We start from the raw sequence: 22,327 nt of genomic DNA, 5'->3' as shown, positions 1-22,327 counted from the left end.
TTAATAGCACAATCTGGCATACAAATCTTTTTAAAGGCTTTAGAAAGCAGCATGAAGTGTCACTTTAGATGCTTTAAGAGTTCAGAAGAACTCATCATTTCCAAGTATGCATGCCTGAACTCCAGACTGTTTTTTTCCACCACCAAAAATATTAATAATACTAAGGTAGAAGGTGAAGAGAGGCCAAATGAATGATTTAAGCCAATTCTTGGGAATATTTTTCTATTGATTAAAAACCTGAGTCACTTCAATTATCTTGTTGGAAGAGTAGTAGTTACTCTCAAGCAGTGCTCTGTTTGTACTAGTCCAGGGGACTCCTGAAGCAAGAGCTGTGGGAAAATCAAGTTAGAGTCCTCCCCCACATTGGAAAATATCTTTATGTTAGTTTGTTGAGACCTGCAGACTATTCCAGTGTGAACATTTTCTTTCTTTCTTTTTTTTCACAATTTCTTTTTTTGAACATCTTCATAATAGGTTCACAGACCTATAACTAAGTGGCTTGAATTGGAGGTCCATAGGAGATGGTGTGTCATATGGAAAGAATATAGGTTTTGGGTTCAGATGTGGGACTGATCCTGCTACTGATCATAAGCAAGTTACTCAGTCTTTCTGAAACTCAGTTTCCTCAGGTATGAAGTAAGACATAGCTAATGAGGTATATGTAAAGATCAGAAATAATGTACTTTGGACACTTAGCCTAGGACTAAAACACAGGCGCTCAATAAATGCCATAGCAACATCCAGTGTATTAAAGTTATAACTGGTAATATTTTCACTGACTTTAATGTCCTGTAAAAAGATGAAAGTTAAAATAACTTAATTACACTAGTTTATATTATTACCATCAAGTTCACAAAAATGATCCTGTGAATCATCGTATCTTGCCCAGTCAATGAAAGCTTCTTTGCTTTGATTACTATGGGAAAGAATAAGGAAAAAAAAATGATTATAGTTCGAATTGAAAATTTTAACACTCTAGCTAGTATAAATAAAAAAAATAATCTGGAGTCACTTCTATAGTATTTGGATGGTATCACAAATTCAGTTAGTTACATGAAAGAATTATAAAAACAAATTATATGAAAAACAAAGCTATTAGCCTCCGTGATGCCTATTTCTTAATTATAAATTATTAGCCCTAGTTTAATAATTACTTTGACTAGAAAATTATTTTACAAATATATATGATGTAAACACAGAATTCAAGCTGGCCTTTTCAATTTCAATGACTTAGAAATTATAGTAAATATTTATTATTTTTTACTAAAGTAGGACTTTACTTCATAATTCTTTCAATTCAAATTGTTTCTGTACTTACAGAACCCAAAACCCCAGAACTGCATTTCTAGGATCTCTTATCCAATGTGGTATTTATTAAATGGTAATGCCAATCTCATTTTTATCATGGTAGATCATTTATTTTATATTCTACCTCACATTTAACAAAATCTATGATCAAGGTTTCTGACTTGGAGAACTGATAAAGGAACAATGACATTCATCCAAAAAAACTTTGACCTACATTTACTTTAACCTATATTCAGACTTTCTCTGTCTTAAATATATGATGACAGTATCTGTATTAATTACCTTCCCTTTTTCACTACACAAAAGAAAAAAAATGTAAAAATATTTGTGTACCAGGTATAAAACAGATAATTCCTAAATGTGGTATTGTCACAGCAAGAATTTATTTTGTATTTAAGAAACTGCTGCATAACACAGCCATTACAAGAAGTAGATAAGTCTGGCTGCATCACATCAACTTTATCAATAAGTTTTTCCAATTCAATTTACTGTGTGATTTTTTTTTCTCCTATGGGGACATATAATTAACCTAATAATAAAAGTTAATGGAAAAATTTACATCATAGTTGACTCAGTTGCAATGTATGAAGCCATGAAACAAGAAGGTCTAAGTTTCAGTTATGGCTAAAATAACAATAGTTATATTTAATCAGATAACTCTTCTGTTGAAAATAGTAAAATATGAAGCAGTGGTGATAAACTCCTATTTTCTTGTTAGCAATATGACTGACTTAAAGGAGTTTTCTTCTTTCAGCATCCTTTTTTGATGAGGTTTTGTTGAATCTAATCCCTGCCTTAAGTCATGGTAGTGGAGAAGATATGGAATGCTAATGGACATTGGTAACAGAGCTAGCCCAGTTTGATTTATAAATGAGTTAGAAGGAACCTTAGCAATTACCTAGTACAGCTTTTCTGTAAGTCAGTTTGAAGATGGATGCCTTGCTACTTCCATAAGAATTTCTTGGGCTTAACCCAGGGCCAAGATGATGCTATGAATTCAAGTCTTTGATGTGGGAAACAGGGGCAGGAAGGAATGGGGTAGAGTCTAATAGGGGCAGGAAAAAAGTTTGGGGGTGATAAATATGACAGCTATATTGATTCTGATTTTCATGAGTACACATATGTCAAAACACCAAATTGCAAATTTCGAATAAGTGCAATGTCAAACTTCAAGAAAGCTATTTAAAATTTATAGTACCAATTGGAGAAGTTGTGGAATGAGGAACTACTGTACAATACCAGGGGCAATGAATTTTAGTGCAGTCATTTTGGAAAACCATTTGGCAGTAATTAATTCTACATAGACCATCCAAATGTAGTACCAAAATATTTTCTGACATGGCCCCAAAGGAGAAAACATCCAACTATCAACAGTAGGATGGAAACATGAAAGTCTTATTACGGAAAAATATACACCAATGAAAACAATTAAGTGCTGTTAAGTTAAAGAATATGAATAAATCTCACAGAAAAATGTTGAATTAAAGAAGCCAGATACAAAATAATACATTCTGTATTATTATCCATTTATATAAACAGGCAAAACTAAACTCTGCTAACATAACTCAAAATGGTTAACTTTGGAGGGCAGTAGTGACTAGGAAAGTATACATGGCAATCATCTGGGGAGCAAGTAGATTGTCCTGAATGGTAGCTGTAGAGTTGGGTTCACTTTGTAAAATTAAAATGACCATCACACTTAGGACTTGTATATTTTATTACATATGTGTTATACTTAAGATTTTCAAAATTAATAGCTTCTGTTCAACAACAAAGCTAAAAGCAAAATCAAAAGACAAGCCCTAACAACCCATATAACCAACAAAGAATTGTTATCAGATTATATGAAGAATGCTTACAAGTTAATAATAATTTAAAAATGCAAGCCCTCCCCCCGACCACCACCACCATGGAGAAACAATAGCAAAATAAAGAATATGAAAACGCAACTCACCTCAAAAAGTTTATGACTTAAGGCCCAGTCCCTGAATCCCTTCTCTATTTATATTCTTTCCTTGGTAATCTCATTCAGATTTATAGCTTTGAAATATCATATTCATTGAATGACTCCCACATTACCTCCAGCCCAGACCTCTCCCCTGAAATTGAGACTTGTATATCCAACTGCCTGCTCAACATCTCCAGCTGAATGTCTCACAGGCAGCTCAAACTTAAGAAGTCCAAGATTGAACTGTAATTTTGCATTAAACTTGTTCCTCCTGCAGTTGTCCCTAGTGCAGTAAATGGCAGCTCCATTTTTCTAGTTCCAAATTTTATAGCTCTTATCTTTTCTCATACCTCATCCATCCAATCCTTCAGCAAATCCTGTCAGCTCTACCTTCAAAATCATCCAGAATCTGACTACTACTCAGCATTTCCACTGCTATGCCTCTGGTCTAAGCTAAACTGGATGACTGGGTTACTACAAAATTCACATAACCAGTCTTCCAAATGTAATACCTGGCTCTGTCCATGCACTGTCTCAAAATCCTTCAATGACTTTTCATTCCACTCAGTTTAAGAGCAATATTCATAATAATTGTCTTCAAGGCTCTACAAGATTTCCACCTTGCCCTACCCCTGGGCCTATCCTAGCATCTTCTGTCTTGGTCTTCTACTGCTTGTCCTGATCACTGTACTCCAGCCACACAGGCCACCTTGTAGCTCCTTTCTACTTTTCTATATGAAAATTTTTCTTCAATAAATAAGACTGCTAGCTTTATTAAGTCTTTAACAATTACAATTTTGAATAGGGAAATTAAAAAGAATTTCAGTAATATTCCCTTCCCCTTCCCCAACCATAGATATTTTCAGTCATTTTATACTGCATAATCTGAAACCATTTATTAATTATTTATGTTGGCCTTCAAAGGAAGGTTTATACTTAAAGCAAATATAGAAAAGTCAACAGAAAAACTTTTTTTTGAAAGTTAAAGATTATGTTAAAAGTAACTTTTATCATTCAAAATGTTAACATATAGATTGAATTACTATTTATAGAAGACTTAGAGAATCAAGTTCCTTTTTTAACATCAGGAAGAATGGACCCATAAGCCTTGCTAGTTCAGTGATCTTCTACATTTTTATTTTTTACAAGAGTCACTATTAATGATACACTTAGAAATTTAAGAACAAAGCAGCCAAAAAGGGTAAGCAAAGCTATGAAGGAATCTAGGATAAAGAATAACTTCTTCCAGCAGGGCACCCAAACAGAAGATTCTGACATAAACTAAATAAGAGAATGTTTTCTTAATAATACTAAAATAAAACTTGCCTTAATGTGCTGTTAATTGCTCCCAGTTTATTAGCTTGCTCACAATCTTCTAATTCTTTGGTACTGTTTGCCACTTTCAAATACTGAAAGGAAGTTCATAATAAGTTTAGTAATAATTATTACCTCTCTATTTCAGGTTGTACTGGCAGAATAGTTAATCTGTCAATAATGATATATACTAAAAAATACAACCTATTATAAAGATCCCTAACATAATTAAGAAAATCAAAATAAGTCACAAATTTCCAGTAACTAAATAAGTAAAGACAGGAAAAGTAAAAAAATTAGCATTGGTATGTTAGTGATGACGTGAACTGAGAAAACCCTCTGGAAAAGTAATTTGACAATATTTATTTAGAGCTGTAAAAATGCATTAAGCCCATGAAAGAGCAGTCCTACAGCTGAAACCATATCCAAGCATCATTTAAAAACAAAACAGAAGAAGTACAACCACTTAAAGTTACTGATACTATCTTGTAATGTTGAGATAGGCATACCCTATGGCCTAGCAATGTACTTCTAAACAGAACTCTAGAGAAACTCATGTGCAAAATGAGACAAAGCACAAAGAGGCTACTGCATTTTTGTTTATATTAGCAAGAAACTGAGAACTGTAATGTCCATGAATAGAGGAAGGGCTAACCCATGGATATACAACTGAATACTATACAACTGCTAAAATTAAAAAATTTACACGTATCGACAGAGACCAAATTTCAAAAGCATAATTCAGAGTAAAAATAAAAACTGAAAAAAGGTTTTAATCTGAAGAAATACAAAACTACAATATTTTAATATTTTAAAATTTCATAGTAAGACATCAGTATTTTACTTGTGGATAAATGTGCAATGCAAGTGAAAAGTATTGCAGAAGGATACACATCAACTTCAGAAAGTGGCTAGCTCTGGGGAGGGAGGGAACAGGATAGGACTGGGAAGGAGTCCAGAGGAATTTTCACTGTCTTTATATTGTTTACTTATTTATCTAGATCTTAATATTGAGTACAAACCAAAGGCAACACAGGGGAGATGGCACAAAAAGAAAACAGAGAGGATGCATAAGGGAGCAGAGAGAGAGGGTATCATCTTTATTATGTATGTACTATAGTGAAAAACTAGAATTAAATTATTATCCAAAAACATGAATGGCAAAATTAATTATGGCATGCTTATAAAAGGAAAAGGGCAATCTTTAATAAAAGAATATTTTAATGCCATTTAAAAGTACTATGCTTTAAACATTTTGATAATTGTTTACATCATACAACATAATTCTGAATATGACAGGTTGACTAGTTGAAACAGAAGACTAAAAATTTGTGCATGAAAAACACCTGAGTTAGGTCCATCTGATACTGTAGTTACACTGTATAGTTCTTGTAGAGGTTCCAAAAACATAACTCAAAAGAAGTATCTCAAAAGAAGCTATATAAACGAATCATATAAATATACTATTGCTGCTGCAAGAACCACAATTTGGGATTCTGAGCAAGATGAGTCCATTCCTAACTAACCATGTTATGATTCTTTTCTACAATGACTGTCAGCAGTAAATGGTATGTTTGCTATGAAAGCAGAAATAGTCAAAAAAGAAAGTGACTCACCTTATTAGAACTCCCAGCTTTAATTCCAACTGGAATTTTACTCTTAAAAAAACAGTAACAAACAAAAATTTTTAAAGTGATCTTTGTATTTATTTTCTGATTTCTTCACAAGTTAGTAATGCTATAAACTCTAATACAAAGGCTGTTTTATTCTATGAGAAGAAATACACATTTACTCATTATTTTAAGTAAAAGTAAAGAGTCATACTAATTTACAGACTTGTAAGACTATAGAAAATTGAATGATAAAATCAGAGCATCAAAATCAGCTCTAATTTAAATTTCCAATGCAGTATTTAACATTTTATATAATTTTGTGGTTGAAAAGCCTAACTAAATAACTTTTTCCATAAACTTTCTTACCACAGCAACAGAAGCTTTAAAAAATTTCCATATTTATCTGAAATACATAATGTTCAATTTTAATTTCTGCTCTAAGTTGATATTTAAAGTGTAAGCAATTCTGGGTTAATACTAGTAAGCTCTTAGGCCCATAAGATTAACCTACAGTTGACCAATAGAAGAACTGCATGTAGGTTCAACTTTCTTTTCTTCAAAGCCAATGATTAGTTTTAGGCTTTAATAAGCAAATCTATCAATAATTACAACTGATTTGTCAAAGACAATTTTAAACAAAAATCATATCTGAAAGCATATGATCCTCTTAATTGTAACAAGTTTGGGTTCAGTATGAAATGCCCAATGAGTTTTCCCCCAAAAAAGAAAGAAATACAAATATCCTTACATTACTTAAAAGAACCAACATGACAGGATAGCTTTTATCTCTGGAGAGAAAGGGAATGAATGGATTGGGAAGGGGATAGGAATTTTAAATGCATGTAAGTGTTATATTTCTTATGTTGGGGATTCACATACAAATAAAGAATTTATTCTTATTAGAAATGTAAGACTAAAGAGGAAAATTTAGAATAAATACATGCCTGATTATTTTAACATAAAAACAATTCAGAAATCCATCTTGTACCAAGCTAAATAACTTACAACTCAGTAATTAAAAGGCAATTCAATATTTAAAAAATGGGCAAAGGATTTGAATAGAAGTTTCTCCAAAGAAGATACTACAAATGGCCAATAAGCACTGAAAAATATGATTAACATTATTGACCAAAATGAGATACCATTTACAAGGATGGTTAAAATAAAAAACACAATACCAAATGTTGAAAAGTATGTACAGAAATTGGAACTGTCATACATTGCTGGTGGGAATGTAAAAGGGTATAGCCACACTGGGAGCAGTTTGTCAGTCTCTCAGTTACCATTTGCTCCAGCAATTCCACTCCAAGGTACATACTCAAAGAGAACTGAAAACACATGTCCATACAAAAACTGCACCTTCATGTTCACAGCAGCATTACTCGTAGTAGCCAAAAAGTGTAACAACCAAAATGTCCATCAACTTACAAATAAACAAGATTAGGTATATTCATACCATGATATATTCATTCAGGAATAGGAATTAAGTACTGATATATGCTACAACACGGATGGCCCTTGAAAGTTTCATGTTAAGCAACAGAAGCCAGTCTCAAAAGAGCACACATGTTATGGTGTTATCTACATGAACCTTCCATAGCAGGCAGATCCACAGAGAAAGAAAGTAGAGCAGTGGTTTTTGGAGGGAGGAGGAAACAGGGAGTGACTGCTAATGGGTAGAGATTTCTTTTTTGGGGGTGTTGAAATGTTTTAAAATTTGACTGTGGTGATGGTGGCACAATCTGTGAATATACTAAAAACCACTAAATTGTACACTTTAGAAAGAGTAAATTTTATGGAATATAAATTATATCTCAATAAAGCTGTTATAAAAAAACAATAAAGCTCATCTCATTGTACACATGTCTGGATGGGGAAATGTAGCAGAATAGGTACCATTCAGACCTGGAGTTCTTAATCTGGGGTGTCCATGGGCTTCCCCTGACCCTGCCCCAGTCAGAGAGTCTGACTCTAGTTATGCTTGGGGGAAGAGTCTGTGAACCTCCTGAAATTAACTGCAATTATTTTGGGGTGGGGAGAGTATGGTACATTTTCTGGCTCCAAAGCACCTGGAATCAGACTGCCTAAAATTAAATCCTTGCCCTGGCTCTTGTGATCTAAGTAAGGTACTTAACATCTCTGCACTTGAATCTCCCTGTCTATAAAATTTTAAATAGTAACAATATACACCTTAAAGGCTTGTGAGAATCAAATGGATTGATACAAGTAACGTTCTTGAAAAGGTACCTGTCACATAGTAAATGCTCACTAAATTAAAAAAGTAATGATAATGAAAAAATAATCACTCAATTTCACAGTGACATGAACATACAATTAAGTAAATAAAGAAAAGACAAGAAAACACTTTTGTTTGTAGACTAACGCCAACTAATAAATGTAGAAAAAATGAACTCAGGAAATCACTATTTGGCAACCATCATATAAATCATACAGGCAAGAATCATCAATGGATGCTAAAACTATTATGGTGAAATGACGATTAAAAATGGGATATTTTCACAGTCTCAAAGATTTTTTTGACTCTACAGTGAAGAAATCTGGTAACCACGACCTTAACCAAGTAATCAAAATGGTATCATGTACCTCTCCAGATATGACACCTTGAGAAGGACACAAGGACACATCACTTCTGTATGTAGTATACCTGCCAAAAATACATGACCTGAATCTCACCATTAGGGAACATCAGAAAACCCCAAAATGAGTAGTCTATAAAATAACTGGTGTACAAGAAGGAAGGGAAGGAGGAAGGGAAGAAGGAAAAGAAAAAAAGTTTAAGTCAAGACAACAAAAAGCAAAGAAATACTGAGGACTATTCCAACTAAAAGACAACTAGAGACATGACATTCCATATAATTTACAATTCTGGATGAGAAACTTTTTTTGGGGGGTAAGGCACATTAGTAAGTCAGCTGGCAATATGTGATTAAAGTCTATAGACATTAGTGTTATGTTAAAGCTAACTTCCTGATTTTGTTAATTATGCTGTAGTTAGGTAAGAGAATAATTTGTTCTTAAGGAAATATATACTCAAGTATTTAGGGGTAAAGGATCATCATGTTGGTGATTTACACAGAAGAGGTTCAGAAAATACTAATAAAAATGATAATGAAGCAAATGTTAGATAGACATTAATTTAGGGAGTCTGGATAAATATATGGCAACTACTTGTATTATTCTTCCAGTTTTTCCATAGGTCTGAAATTATTTCAAACTTAAAAGTTAAAAAAATTTTATTCTCAAAGAAAAATGAAGATAATTCTTTTTAATTGTCCCTTTAGGAAGGACATTGGTTCAGATGGTTTTTTTCCTATTTTTAAGGACAAAAAAACTAGACTAATTGGGTAAGAAAAGCAAAAAGTGAAAACATAGCTTAGAACTAATAACTGTTTAACAAGAATATAATTATGTTAGGTGTCAAAAAAACAATATAAAATATAAAAACAATATAAAATATAAGTGAAGACCTAATTCTAAGCCTGAAATTTCCCCACTTCAATTCTAAAGTTGACATTTAAGGTCCAGAGCCTTTTACTTTGCCTATGAAACAAAATGCAGATTCAAAAAAGCATGAAGTAAAGAGTCAGCCAATTGTAGATTATCCTAGAATAGGTTTTTGATTTCCCATCCATTTTGTGGAATCAAACTACACTCCCACATCCAATCATCAACACCACTAGATACAAGAGTGTCTTCAAATCTATTTTGGTGACAAATATACAATAAATCTTCAATAACCTGGTTAAAAGAGAGCTGAGAGCATATTAATTTGATGACAAGTCCAACTCCACTGACACTAGCCTAAAATACAGTCATGCTTATCTAAAAGTCCAAGAGAATGCAATTTTTTCCATTATTTTAATTTATTTTACCTCTGGACAGGGCTCCACATGACAGTCTTTTATTGAACAATGGCCATCTTCTGCCCAGAAAGGACATGGTTGCTTCAGATTAACCTTGATGGAAACAAGAGTAAATGTGTGTCACAGTTCTGCAATGTTCTCTAAGTGTCACTGCGCTGGGCACCCGTGTCACAGTGGTGAATAAGAAGGAACAGCTTCCTATCCTGTGGCACCTATGCAGTGCAGAATTTAAAATTACAGCAGTTTTTCAGACATCCAGATGTATTATTAATCTTTAAAAATAAATGACTGCTATTAGTCCTCTGACACTTCAAAAAGGAATGAAGTTACATACACTGCCATTTGAAGCCCCTGGAAAGCACTGTAGGACTACTTTGATGTGTGTCAGCCCCATACTCCTACCTCACTGGCCAGGGCTTGCTCAGGCACCCATTTACCTAACAAGTATGCACTGCACACCCACTAGGCATCAGGCACTAAGTAGGCTCCAGGAGAAAAAGAGACAGAAACTGCTTTCTCCCCTGGAATTTAAAGTCTACTGGAGGAACAGAGATGATGTATTTTTATGTTCATTTATACAAATCTTGGTAAGTGCTACAAAGGAAAATCCAGAGTTTTGTGACAGAAAATAATGGGGCTGGCGCATGGAGGCCTCTGAAGAAGTGTGCATTTAGATATGGTGACAGAGCGTGAACAGTCCTGGGAACTGAGAAACTCCAGTTTAGCTGACTTTTAGTGGGGAAGGGGAAGGGTGGCAGGGAATGAGGGATAGAGGGAAGGGCCAGATCATTTTAACCACAGTAAAAACTCTGGATTTTCATATTGTAAACATGACAGGAAGACAATAATTCAGTAAGATTTCCAGAGGATTTCTGAAGCCCCAAATCAATTATTTTATTCTTGTTTCCTCCCTCTTGTATCCCCTTCAAACAACTCACTACCCACCCTTCTCCCCATGTCCACTGGCACCCCTCGTCTCTCACCAAGACTGTCCCAAGTCTCCCTGCTTCCACTACCATCTACTCTCCACACAGCAGCCATAAAAATCTCTTTGCAACACAAGACAGATCACATCAGTCTCTGCTCAAAACCACCCTGTGGCTCCCATCACCTTGAGAGTCAATCTGACTCCGCAGCAAGCTCCACGAGGCCCTCCACCATGTGGACCCTTCCCACCCTCTGGCCCATCTACTAACACACTCCTCTTGCCACACTGGCCTTCCTGCTGGGAATGCACCAAACTCCTGTCTATCTCAGAACCTTCACAGTGGCTGCTCTCTTTGCCTGTAGTGGTGCTTCTCCAGATCTTTCCATGGCTTACTCCCTTCACCTCCTTCAGGACTCTCGTAAATATCACCTGAGCAGTGACCTTCCCTGACCAGATGCTCTAATTAGTGCTCCAGATGCACCCCACACATAGTTTTATATTCTTATAGCACTTAGCACTACCCAATTATTTCTTTACTTATTTACTGTCCTCACCCCCCACTGTAAGGATTGGGCTTTTGCTTTGCTCGTTATTTTATCCCAGCACCTAGAACACACAACAGACACCTCAATAAATGTGTTAATGAAGTAAACAATAACTACATCACAGCGGAGGAGACAAAAATTGATACAGCCTGGGAACACAGGAGAGACTAGTCAATTCTGACTGCAGACTTGTCAGGGAAGGCCTCCTGTCAGTAACATGTAAAATGGGTGTGACCAGAAGTTTCCTAGAGAAAGTGCTTTCTAGGCAGAGGGATCAGGATATCTACAGACAAAGCAGCTTGAAACAGCATGGCACATCTGGGAACTGCAGGCTCCCTTGAGCTCTTGGCTTATAAATCCAACTGACTCCTTGATGTGTCAGTGGGAGAGCCACACGCAGTTCAAACTATTACCAGGTCCAAAACTGCCCCAGTCATCCCAGGAATGGCAAGTCTTTTATTCTCATTCTTCAGCCCAAAATCTTGGCATCTTCCTTGACTCCTCTCTCACCCCATGTACTATACCCTCTAAAAATTGGGTCAGTTCAAAATCCAAGTCCCGATAATGGCCAAGAATACCTTACATAGTTGGGTTCCCTGTTCTCTGCCCTTCGTTCACTGTCCTCTTTCTTCTTTCTGCACATACCCACATGGTTTTTTCATTCTTGTTACATTGTCCTCAAATGCTGCCTTCTCTACTTGCTGTTTTAAGTTGCTAAAGTTTAGGCTAATTTGTTATGCAGCAATAAAGAACTAGCAACAGTGTAAGTTGTGTACCATGGTGGACACCGCACCATGATCCCAGATTACCCTTCTGGATAAAGGCCTTATCATTCCAGCTCCCTACAGGCTGCCACACCTCAGCTGGAGAGAGCCCCTTTGCCCAAGGTCACACTACCCCTTACCATGGCTTTCATCCAAGGACTGATATATGGATATCAAGGCCTAGATCTTTCCTTCAAGGGCAGACAGCTCTGGAGGGTCATCCCATCTTAAGAACTCTCCAAAGGGTCACCTGAGGTTTCCACTAAGGCTGCACCATCTTTACTTCTCCCTTTGTCTAATCCTCATTTCCTTCCTTCGTTTTCCTCCCCTTGCTTGGTTCTAAGGGTAGTCCCTAATTAGCCTCTTGAGCACTAATCACTGTCTCAGAATCTACTTCCCCAGGAAATTAAGCCGTGACAACTTGTCCGTTTCCAGAAAAAGAAAAAAAAACCTGTTGATATTTTTATTAGGATATTAAATTTATATATTAACTTGGAAAGAATTAATATCTTGGTGCTAAAAGACATCTGTCCACTTGTTAAGCCTCCTTTTGTGTCTTTCAGGGGTGTCTTGAGGCTTTCTTCTTTTAGGTTTTGCTTGTTTTTTGATACATTTACTCCTATATATCTTTTTTCATTGCTAGTTTAAGTGGGGATTTCTTTTCCACTGTATGCTCTTTGTGTTAGTCACTGCTGCATCCATAGCACCTAGGTAGGACAGGGCCTGCTACAAATAATAGTTCAATAGATATTTGGTGAATAAAGGAATGGAATGCATTTTTCAAGAGGGAAATTATAAACATTAGCTATAGCGACCAACTGACCAGTTGACAGAAGTAGACTGTTGTTTCTACCTATATTGCCTTGCTTAACGAATCATAAGTATGTATGTGTGTTTTTAATTAACCTCTTAGCTTTCCTTTTCTGCCACAAGTATACTGGTGGTAGTTAAATTTCCTCTTCATTTATTCATAGGTTGACAGAACTAGAAAAATAGGTGTCACCAGGTATCCCAGACTTGGAGGTAACTGCATTAACTAGATCACTGCATTACCCTCCTTTGGGAGAGGGTGACTATATTCTGGTGACACATGGAGTAATTTCATTAAGTCAGTTGGAAGATTTTATTTAACTGAATGTATAAGAAGGACAAATTGTATGTTGGCTAGCCAAAAACCACATTGTTATTTTTGCCTAATCAACTTTCAATTCTTCCTTCTTCTCTAATATCCTCTAATATCCCTTTGAGAAATGATGACTCCCCTTACATTTATGCAAATAGGACTGTTAACCAAAGTCTTTCCCTCTTATGGTCAAGGGATCAGATGACCCTACTGAGGCCAATTAAACCCTTTCTTCCAGAAACTTGACTCTTGTATAAAGTGTTGCATATGGGAAAATGGTCAATTTGATCCAAAATTTTGGTGGTACCAAAAGAGAATGGCCATTAGTTTGTGCTCTAATTTTTTAATCCTCAGAAATATTTATATTTCTAAGATAGCCTATACAGAATCAGAATGAAGAGGAAATTATGCTCAATTTTTAAAATAAACTTAAAAATGAAAATCAAAGAAATTATAAACCCAATTTAACTGAGAGCGAGAGTGGAGGCAAAGCACAACAGCATAATTTTGAAACATTGCTCTTAAACTTAAAATATTGTTCTTGTGAATACTGTTTTATTGCTGCTGCTTTTAAATTACCATTGGTTTTCTGTAACTGTCTAGAGTAGGCTGTTGCTAGATATGACGATCAGTTCTGCAGTTACTATGGATGGTGTTCTGCCTGTATCCTCGGCCTGATCTGCCAGCCCTTCCAGTGAGCTACCCAATAAATGTCTGCCACTGTGGTACTATGACCTGCTAATGTTATGCCAGCATATGTCGCTGGCTGTCAGCAAACTCAAAACCTCGGCAGGTGTCCAGGTGCAGAGCCTAAGTTACAAGGGAGGCTGACAAAGCAAGTTCCTGGCATTTTCACCTTCTATAGAGGAAGGAGTGTGCTTCAAAATCAAAACTGAAAGATGAAGAATTCCCCAAGCATAGGAAGAGGGCTCAGATTCTCAGCATTCAAAAATATTGAAGTTTTTCACTACAATACTTAATACATGCCAATGATTAAAAAAACATATGTAGGGTACTAGAAGAGTTGAAATGGGCTTTCAAAAGGGTCACAAAGTCACATCTGTAAACAACTAATAAAAATCTTTAGCACCAATGTTATAAAAAATGTTAACTATACCTTGTAATAACGGAAATAGTCTCGCTCTTGTAGTTTTTTTATTTTAGGGAAGATTTTGAAGGTGTTGAAGTTATCTATGCTATCAATATCACACAAGCAATCATCCAGGACTCCAGTGACCTAGAAAAAAATACATACATAAAATTTTAAATATGTAAATTACTGATGTTTCAATCTTAACAAATCTGTACTATTACTTAGAAATATAATTTATTCACTCAAGTTAGCTAGCATTTGCTGATTAAGATACATTAAAGCAATCATACTTTTTACTATGGTCAATTAAATAAAAAACAGTAGGAGTAGATATACCCATTCTGAAGAACTAAATATTCTTGTTTAATGGTCAAAAAGAAAGATACTGAATGTTCCTTCCATTACCTCAACATATATAAAATCCAAGTAGTTGTTAGAATGCTAAAACAGTTTCTCCTAAAACTAACCTAGAAGTCACAAAGCACAGTGATACTGCCGTAGTAACCCTATCTTTCTTTTAGACTGCCATTTGTGGAACATATTATATTTTCATGTATTGTGTAAATGCTCTGTGAAATAGGTATTATTATCCTCATTTTACATATAAGGAAATTAAGGTTTACCAAGGTTAAAATAACTTTTCAAAAGTAGAATAGTCCCAAGGCCATCGCACTTTAAAATACAAGTTTTTACCCACTATTCAAAGTGTACGCTAATCAAAGAAGAGAAACTCGTATGCAAAGTGAATTCTTAGTCTAAAAACTCCATAAAACATCCTTCAGCTAAATTTTAAACTGGGACTCATTGACACCCACAACTTGGATGAATCTTCCGGGGATACTGAGTGAAAAAAGCTAATCCCAAAAGGCTACATACTGCGCAATTTCAATTATATATCATTTTAGAAATTGGAACAGATTATTGGTTACCTGGGATGAGTAGGAGCTGCAGAGAGGAAGTGGGGCAGAAAGGAGGTAGGTGTAGCTATAAAAAGGCAACAAGGATCTTTGTGTGATGGAACTCTTTAGTATCTGTGTGCTGGTGGGTCCACCAACCTATGCGTGTGATAAACGCATACAGAAATAATACCTGTATATACACCAAGGAACCTGAATGAGATCTGCGGGTCGTATCAGTGTCAATGTCCTGGCTATAATACTGCACTATATGTTAACAAAATATTACCATTGGGGAAAAGTGGATAAAGGATACAGGGTATTTCCTGTTATTTCTTACAAGTGTACAGAAACTACAATTATATCAATTAAAATTTAAATTTATAATCAAAAACGAGACCATCCGTAAGAGGAATATATGCAAAGGATGGTCAGAAAATGGAAACCAGTCCCTCCCAGTTGTTTCTTTCACACTTTTTCCCTCGGGGCATAAATGTGTTCCCAAACCTGCATACAACAAACAGAGCTCTATTATCTCAAGATAAAGAACAAGGAATCTTGGCAAGAATTTTGGCTCTAGAATTCCATATGCTTTGGTATCCTACTTATGAATTACTAAGACTGTCACTCTACTGAATGTCTTTTCACTGCTCTCTAGCTTACTACTTACAGAACTTCAAATTCTACATAATAGGAAAAAAAATACAAAGCAAAAAACTTCCTAGGTTTTAAAAAATATTTTATCCAGTGATTGCCCTTTCTTGTAATATTTTAAGTGTTAACAGTAAACCACACACACATATATATATATTTTCATTGTCGTAGGGGCTGGGGTATGGTCTACAGAATTATGTGTGCACATATTTCTAACCCTGGCATACTACTACTAAGACAAAAACCTGTATATCACCAAAATTTACAAAAGTAGCAATGAATACTGCCAGTATCTTCCAAGTCCTTCCTTAATTACATCCATCTCACTCCCCCTAGAGGTAAAAAATCTTATTTTTGTTTACTTTTCTTTGTAATTTCATCACATATGATATATCCCTAAACACTATAGAGGGTTTTCTGTTTTGAAGTTTAATATTGGTGGAATCTAATGTGTGAACTGTGACAGGGTTCCTATACAAACATTTTGACAGCTATCCAAGATGTTTTATAATATTTTCAATCATTTTCCCTGCTGTAAGAGTACATTATATGGATATATCAGTTTACTTGTTCTACTGTTGATCTGCATGGTAAGCAAAATAATGCCCCCCCAAAGATGTCCATGCCCTACAACCTTGAATATGTTACTTTACATGGCAAAAGGGGCTCTGCAGATGACAGTAAGAATCTTGAAATGGTAAGAATATACTGGATTACTTGGGTGGACCCAATATTTATAAGCTCCTTATAAGAAGGAGACAGGAGTGTCAGAGTAAGAGAGGGACTGGAAGATGGGACACTGCTAGCTTTGAAGATGGAGGAAGAGGCCACAAGCCAGGGAACACAGCAGCCTCTTGGGAAAGAAAACCATGCCCCCTCCTAGAGCCTCCACAAGAAACTGCAGCCCTACTGACACCTTGATTTTAACGCTATAGAACCCATTTTAAGACTTCTGGCCTACAGAACTATGAGATAATAAACTTGCATTGTGAATAACTACTAAGTTGTGGTTATTTGGTACAGCAGCAATAGGAAACTAATACAATCCATATTTAGGTTGTTCCCAGATTTAGCTAAAGAACAATGCTTTATATACATTTTTGTACAATTTTCTGATAAATACATGTAAGAATTTCTCCAGGTTATATGCTGACAAGTGGAATCACTATAGCTTGCTTCTAAAACAGTTGTACCAATTAACAATCCTACCAAGAGTGGATGGGAGTTACTGTTGAATCATATCCTCACCGATATTTGCTATTAATCTGTTTTAATTTTTGCCACTCTAGTAAGCATAAATGGGTATGATTTTTTTCTACCAAAGAGGTGCAATGTTCTTATGTTTTATGTTTGTTTCTTGTGTGAAATGTCTGTTTATGTTGTCTATTCATTTTTCTACTGGGTTCTCTCTTCAATATTGACATGGAGGAATCAATACTGCTGTATCCCTATTCTATTCTTTTGAAACTCCAATAAGACATATTAGATTTCTTACTTTATTCTCCATGTCCCTTAAGCTCTCTTTAAAATTTACTATCCTGATATGTAGAGCACTGGAGCCAAGATGGCGGCGTGAGTAGAGCAGCAGAAATCTCCTCCCAAAACCACATTTATCTATGAAAATATAACAAAGACAACTCTTCCTAAAATAGAAACCAGAGGACACAGGACAACATCCAGACCACATCCACACCTGCGAGAACCCAGTGCCTCGTGAAGGGGGTAAGATACAAGCCCCGGCCTCGCGGGACCCGAGCGCCCTGCCCCCCAGCTCCCGGCGGGTGGAGAGGAGTCAGCAGAGAGAAGGAGCCCAGGACTACTGAACACCCAGCCCCAGCCATCCCCACCAGAGTGCAGACACAGGGCGTGCGTGGGGCCCTGGATACAAGGGAAACAGGGCAGCAGGACCGGTGAGCGGGTGCCAGAGGCCAATGCCAGAGAACAAAGAAACGGGAGCGGCCTTTTTTTTTTTTTTTTTTTTTGCGAGTGCTTTTTGGAAGTCTTAAAGGGACAGGGACCCTAATACTAGGGAAACAGGGAAGCAAGACCAGTGAGGGGTGCCTGAGACCGGCGCCTGAGGACAAAGAAAATCGTGCGTTTTTCTTTTTTTTTCTTTCTTTTCTTAATTATTTATTTACTTTTATTTTTTTTTCTTTTGTTGTTGCTGTTGTTGTTTTGGTTTGGACAGTGCTTTTTGGAAGTCTTAAAGGGGCAGGGTAAGACACTTAGTCCAGAGGCAGGGAATCTGGGGATCTCTGGGCACTCTAACCCCCTGGGCAGCAGGGAGCACAGAGGCCCCTTACATAGATAAATAGCCTCCCAGCTGCTCCCCCTCCAATGGGGCTCCACCATTTTGGAGCAGCAGCATGAGCCAGGCAACGCCCAAAACAACAGCACAGATAAATTCCATAGCAGCACGGTAGGAAGCAGAAGACCTGTCTGCACACAGGTGCCCAGCACAAGCCACTAGAGGTCGCTATTCCCCCAGGAGAGGAAGGCCACAAACCAACAAGAAGGAAAGCACTTCCAGCTGTCACTCGTACCAGCTCTGCAAACTATCTCTATCACCATGAAAAGGCAAAACTACTGGCAGACAAAGATCACAGAGACAACACCTGAGAAGGAGACAGACCAAACCACTCTTCCTGAGAAAGAATTCAAAATAAAAATCATGAACATGCTGACAGAGATGCAGAGAAAAATGCAAGATCAATGGGATGAGATGCAGAGAAAAATGCAAGAGCAATGGGATGAAGTCCGGAGGGAGATCACAGATGTCAGAAAGGAGATCACAGAAATGAAACAAACACTGGAAGGATTTATAAGCAGAATGGATAAGACACAAGAGGTCATTGAAGGAATAGAAACCAGAGAACAGGAACGTATAGAAGCTGATATAGAGAGAGATAAAAGGATCTCCAGGAATGAAACAATACAAAGAGAACTATGTGACCAATCCAAAAGGAACAATATCCGTATTATAGGGGTACCAGAAGAGGAAGTAAGAGGAAAAGGGATAGAAAGTCTCTTTGAAGAAATAATTGCTGAAAACTTCCCCAAACGGGGGGAGGAAATAATTGAACAGACCACGGAAATACACAGAACCCCCAAGAGACAGGATCCAAAGAGGACAACACCAAGACACATAATAATTAAAATGGCAAGGATCAAGGACAAGGAAAGAGTTTTAAAGGCAGCTAGAGAGAAAAAGGTCACCTATAAAGGAAAACCCATCAGGCTAACATCAGACTTCTCGACAGACACCCTACAGGCCAGAAGAGAATGGCAGGATATATTTAATGCAATGAAACAGAAGGGCCTTGAACCAAGGATACTGTATCCACCACGACTCTCATTTAAATATGATGGCGGGATTACACAATTTCCAGACAAGCAAAAGCTGAGGGAATTTGCTTCCCACAAACCACCTCTACAGGACATCTTACAGGGACTGCTCTAGATAGGAGCACTCCTAAAAAGAGCATAGAACAAAACACACAACATATGAAGAATGGAGGAGGAGGAATAAGAAGGGAGAGAAGAAAAGAATCTCCAGACAGTGTATATAACAGCTCAATAAGCAAGCAAAGTTAGGCAGTAAGATACTAAAGAGGCTAACCTTGAACCTTTGGTAACCACGAATCTAAAGCCTGCAATGGCAATAAGTACATATCTCTCAATAGTCACCCTAAATGTAAATGGACTTAATGGACCAATCAAAAGACACAGAGTAACAGAATGGATAAAAAAAGCAAGACCCATCTATATGCTGCTTACAAGAAACTCACCTCAAACCCAAAGACATGCACAGACTAAAAGTCAAGGGATAGAAAAACATATTTCAGGCAAACAACAGTGAGAAGAAAGCAGGGGTTGCAGTACTAATATCAGACAAAATAGACTTCAAAACAAAGAAAGTAACAAGAGATAAAGAAGGACACTAAATAATGATAAAGGGCTCAGTCCAACAAGAGGATATAACCATTCTAAATATATATGCACCCAACACAGGATCACCAGCATATGTGAAACAAATACTAACAGAACTAAAGAGGGAAATAGACTGCAAAGCATTCATTTTAGGAGACTTCAACACACTACTCACTCCAAAGGATAGATCCACTGGGCAGAAAATAAGTAAGGACAAACAGGCACTGAACAACACACTAGAACAGATGGACCTAATAGACATCTATAGAACTCTACATCCAAAAGCAACAGGATATACATTCTTCTCAAGTACACATGGAACATTCTCCAGAATAGACCACATACTAGCTCACAAAAAGAGCTTCAGTAAATTCCAAAATACTGAAATTCTACCAACCAATTTTTCAGACCACAAAGGTATAAAACTATAAATAAATTCTACAAAGAAAACAAAAAGGCTCACAAACACATGGAGGCTTAACAGCATGCTTCTAAATAATCAAAGGATCGATGATAAATTCAAAATACAGATCAAGGAATATATAGAAAAAAATAACAACAACACAAAGCCCCAACTTCTGTGGGACGCAGCGAAAGCAGTCTTAAGAGGAAAGTATATAGCAATCCAGGCACACTTGAAGAAGGAAGAACAATCCCAAATGATTAGTCTAACATCACAACTATTGAAAATGGAAAAAGAAGAACAAATGAGGCCTAAAGTCAGCAGAAGGAGGGACATAATAAAGATCAGAGAAGAAATGAACAAAATTGAGAAGAATAAAACAATAGCAAAAATCAATGAAGCCAAGAGCTGGTTCTTTGAGAAAATAAACAAAATAGATAAGCCTCTAGCCAAAATTATTAAGAGAAAAAGAGAATCAACACAAATGAACAGAATCAGAAATGACAATGGAAAAATCACGACAGACCCCAGAGATATACAACGAATTATTAAAGACTACTATGAAAACCTATATGCCAAAAGCTGGAAAACCTAGAAGAAATGGACAACTTTCTAGAAAAATACAACCTCCCAAGACTGACCAAGGAAGAAGCACCAAAGTTAAACAAACCAAATACGAGCAAAGAAATTGAAACGGTAATCAAAAAACTACCCGAGAACAAAACCCCGGGGCCGGATGGATTTAACTCGGAATTTTATCAGACACACAGAGAAGACATAATACCCATTCTCCTTAAAGTGTTCCAAAAAATAGAAGAGGAGGGAATACTCCCAAACACATTCCATGAAAGCTAACATCACCATAATACCAAAACCAGGCAAAGACTCCACCAAAAAAGAAAACTACAGACCAATATCCCTGACGAATGTAGATGCAAAAATACTCAATAAAATATTAGCAAACAGAATTCAACAGTATATCAAAAGGATCATACACCATGACCAAGTGGGATTCATCCCAGGGATGCAAGGATGGTACAACATTCGAAAATCCATCAACATCATCCACCACATCAACAAAAAGAAAGACAAAAACCACATGATCATCTCCATAGATGCTGAAAGAGCATTTGACAAAATTCAACATCCATTCATGATAAAAACTCTCAGCAAAATGGGAATAGAGGGCAAGTACCTCAACATCATAAAGGCCATATATGATAAACCCACACCCAACATCATACTGAACAGCAAGAAGCTGAAAGCATTTCCTCTGAGATCGGGAACAAGACAGGGATGCCCACTCTCTGTTATTTAACACAGTACTGGAGGTCCTAGCCATGGCAATCAGACAAAACAAAGAAATACAAGGAATCCAGATTGGTAAAGAAGAAATTAAACTGTCACTATTTGGAGATGATATGATATTGTACATAAAAAACCCTAAAGACTATACTGCAAAACTACTAGAACTGATATCGGAATACAGCAAAGTTGCAGGATACAAAATTAACACACAGAAATCTGTAGCTTTCCTATACACTAACAATGAAGCAATAGAAAGAGAAATCAGGAAAACAATTCCATTCACAATTGCATGAAAAAGAACAAAATACCTAGGAATAAACCTAACCAAAGAAGTGAAAGACCTATACCCTAAAACTACAAGTCACTCTTAAGAGAAATTAAAGGAGACACTAACAAATGGAAACTCATCCCATGCTCATGGCTAGGAAGAATTAATATCGTCAAAATGGCCATCCTGCCCAAAGCAATAAACAGATTTGATGCAATCCCTCTCAAATTACCAGCAACATTCTTCAATGAATTGGAACAAATAATTCAAAAATTCATATGGAAACACCAAAGACCCTAAATAGCCAAAGCAATCCTGAAAAAGAAGAATAAAGTAGGGGGGATCTCA

General features: G+C 36.4%; 1 protein-coding gene across 1 annotated transcript in view; it reads right to left on the bottom strand.

Moving 5' to 3' along the window:
* Positions 1–22,327, bottom strand: part of ERO1B (endoplasmic reticulum oxidoreductase 1 beta) — a 62,658-nt gene that overhangs the window by 25,150 nt on the left and 15,181 nt on the right. The window contains exons 2-6 of the mRNA XM_037007312.2: positions 14,545–14,664; positions 10,077–10,160; positions 6,187–6,228; positions 4,583–4,665; positions 843–916 (exon numbers count right to left, since the gene is read on the bottom strand). Coding sequence (XP_036863207.2) covers positions 843–916; positions 4,583–4,665; positions 6,187–6,228; positions 10,077–10,160; positions 14,545–14,664 — 403 coding nt within the window. The remainder of the gene's footprint in view (positions 1–842; positions 917–4,582; positions 4,666–6,186; positions 6,229–10,076; positions 10,161–14,544; positions 14,665–22,327) is intronic.

The sequence above is a fragment of the Manis javanica genome, chromosome 7, assembly GCF_040802235.1.
Source record: "Manis javanica isolate MJ-LG chromosome 7, MJ_LKY, whole genome shotgun sequence".
Taxonomy (NCBI): Eukaryota; Metazoa; Chordata; class Mammalia; order Pholidota; family Manidae; genus Manis; species Manis javanica.
This window is presented reverse-complemented; position numbering and strand designations above follow the sequence as displayed.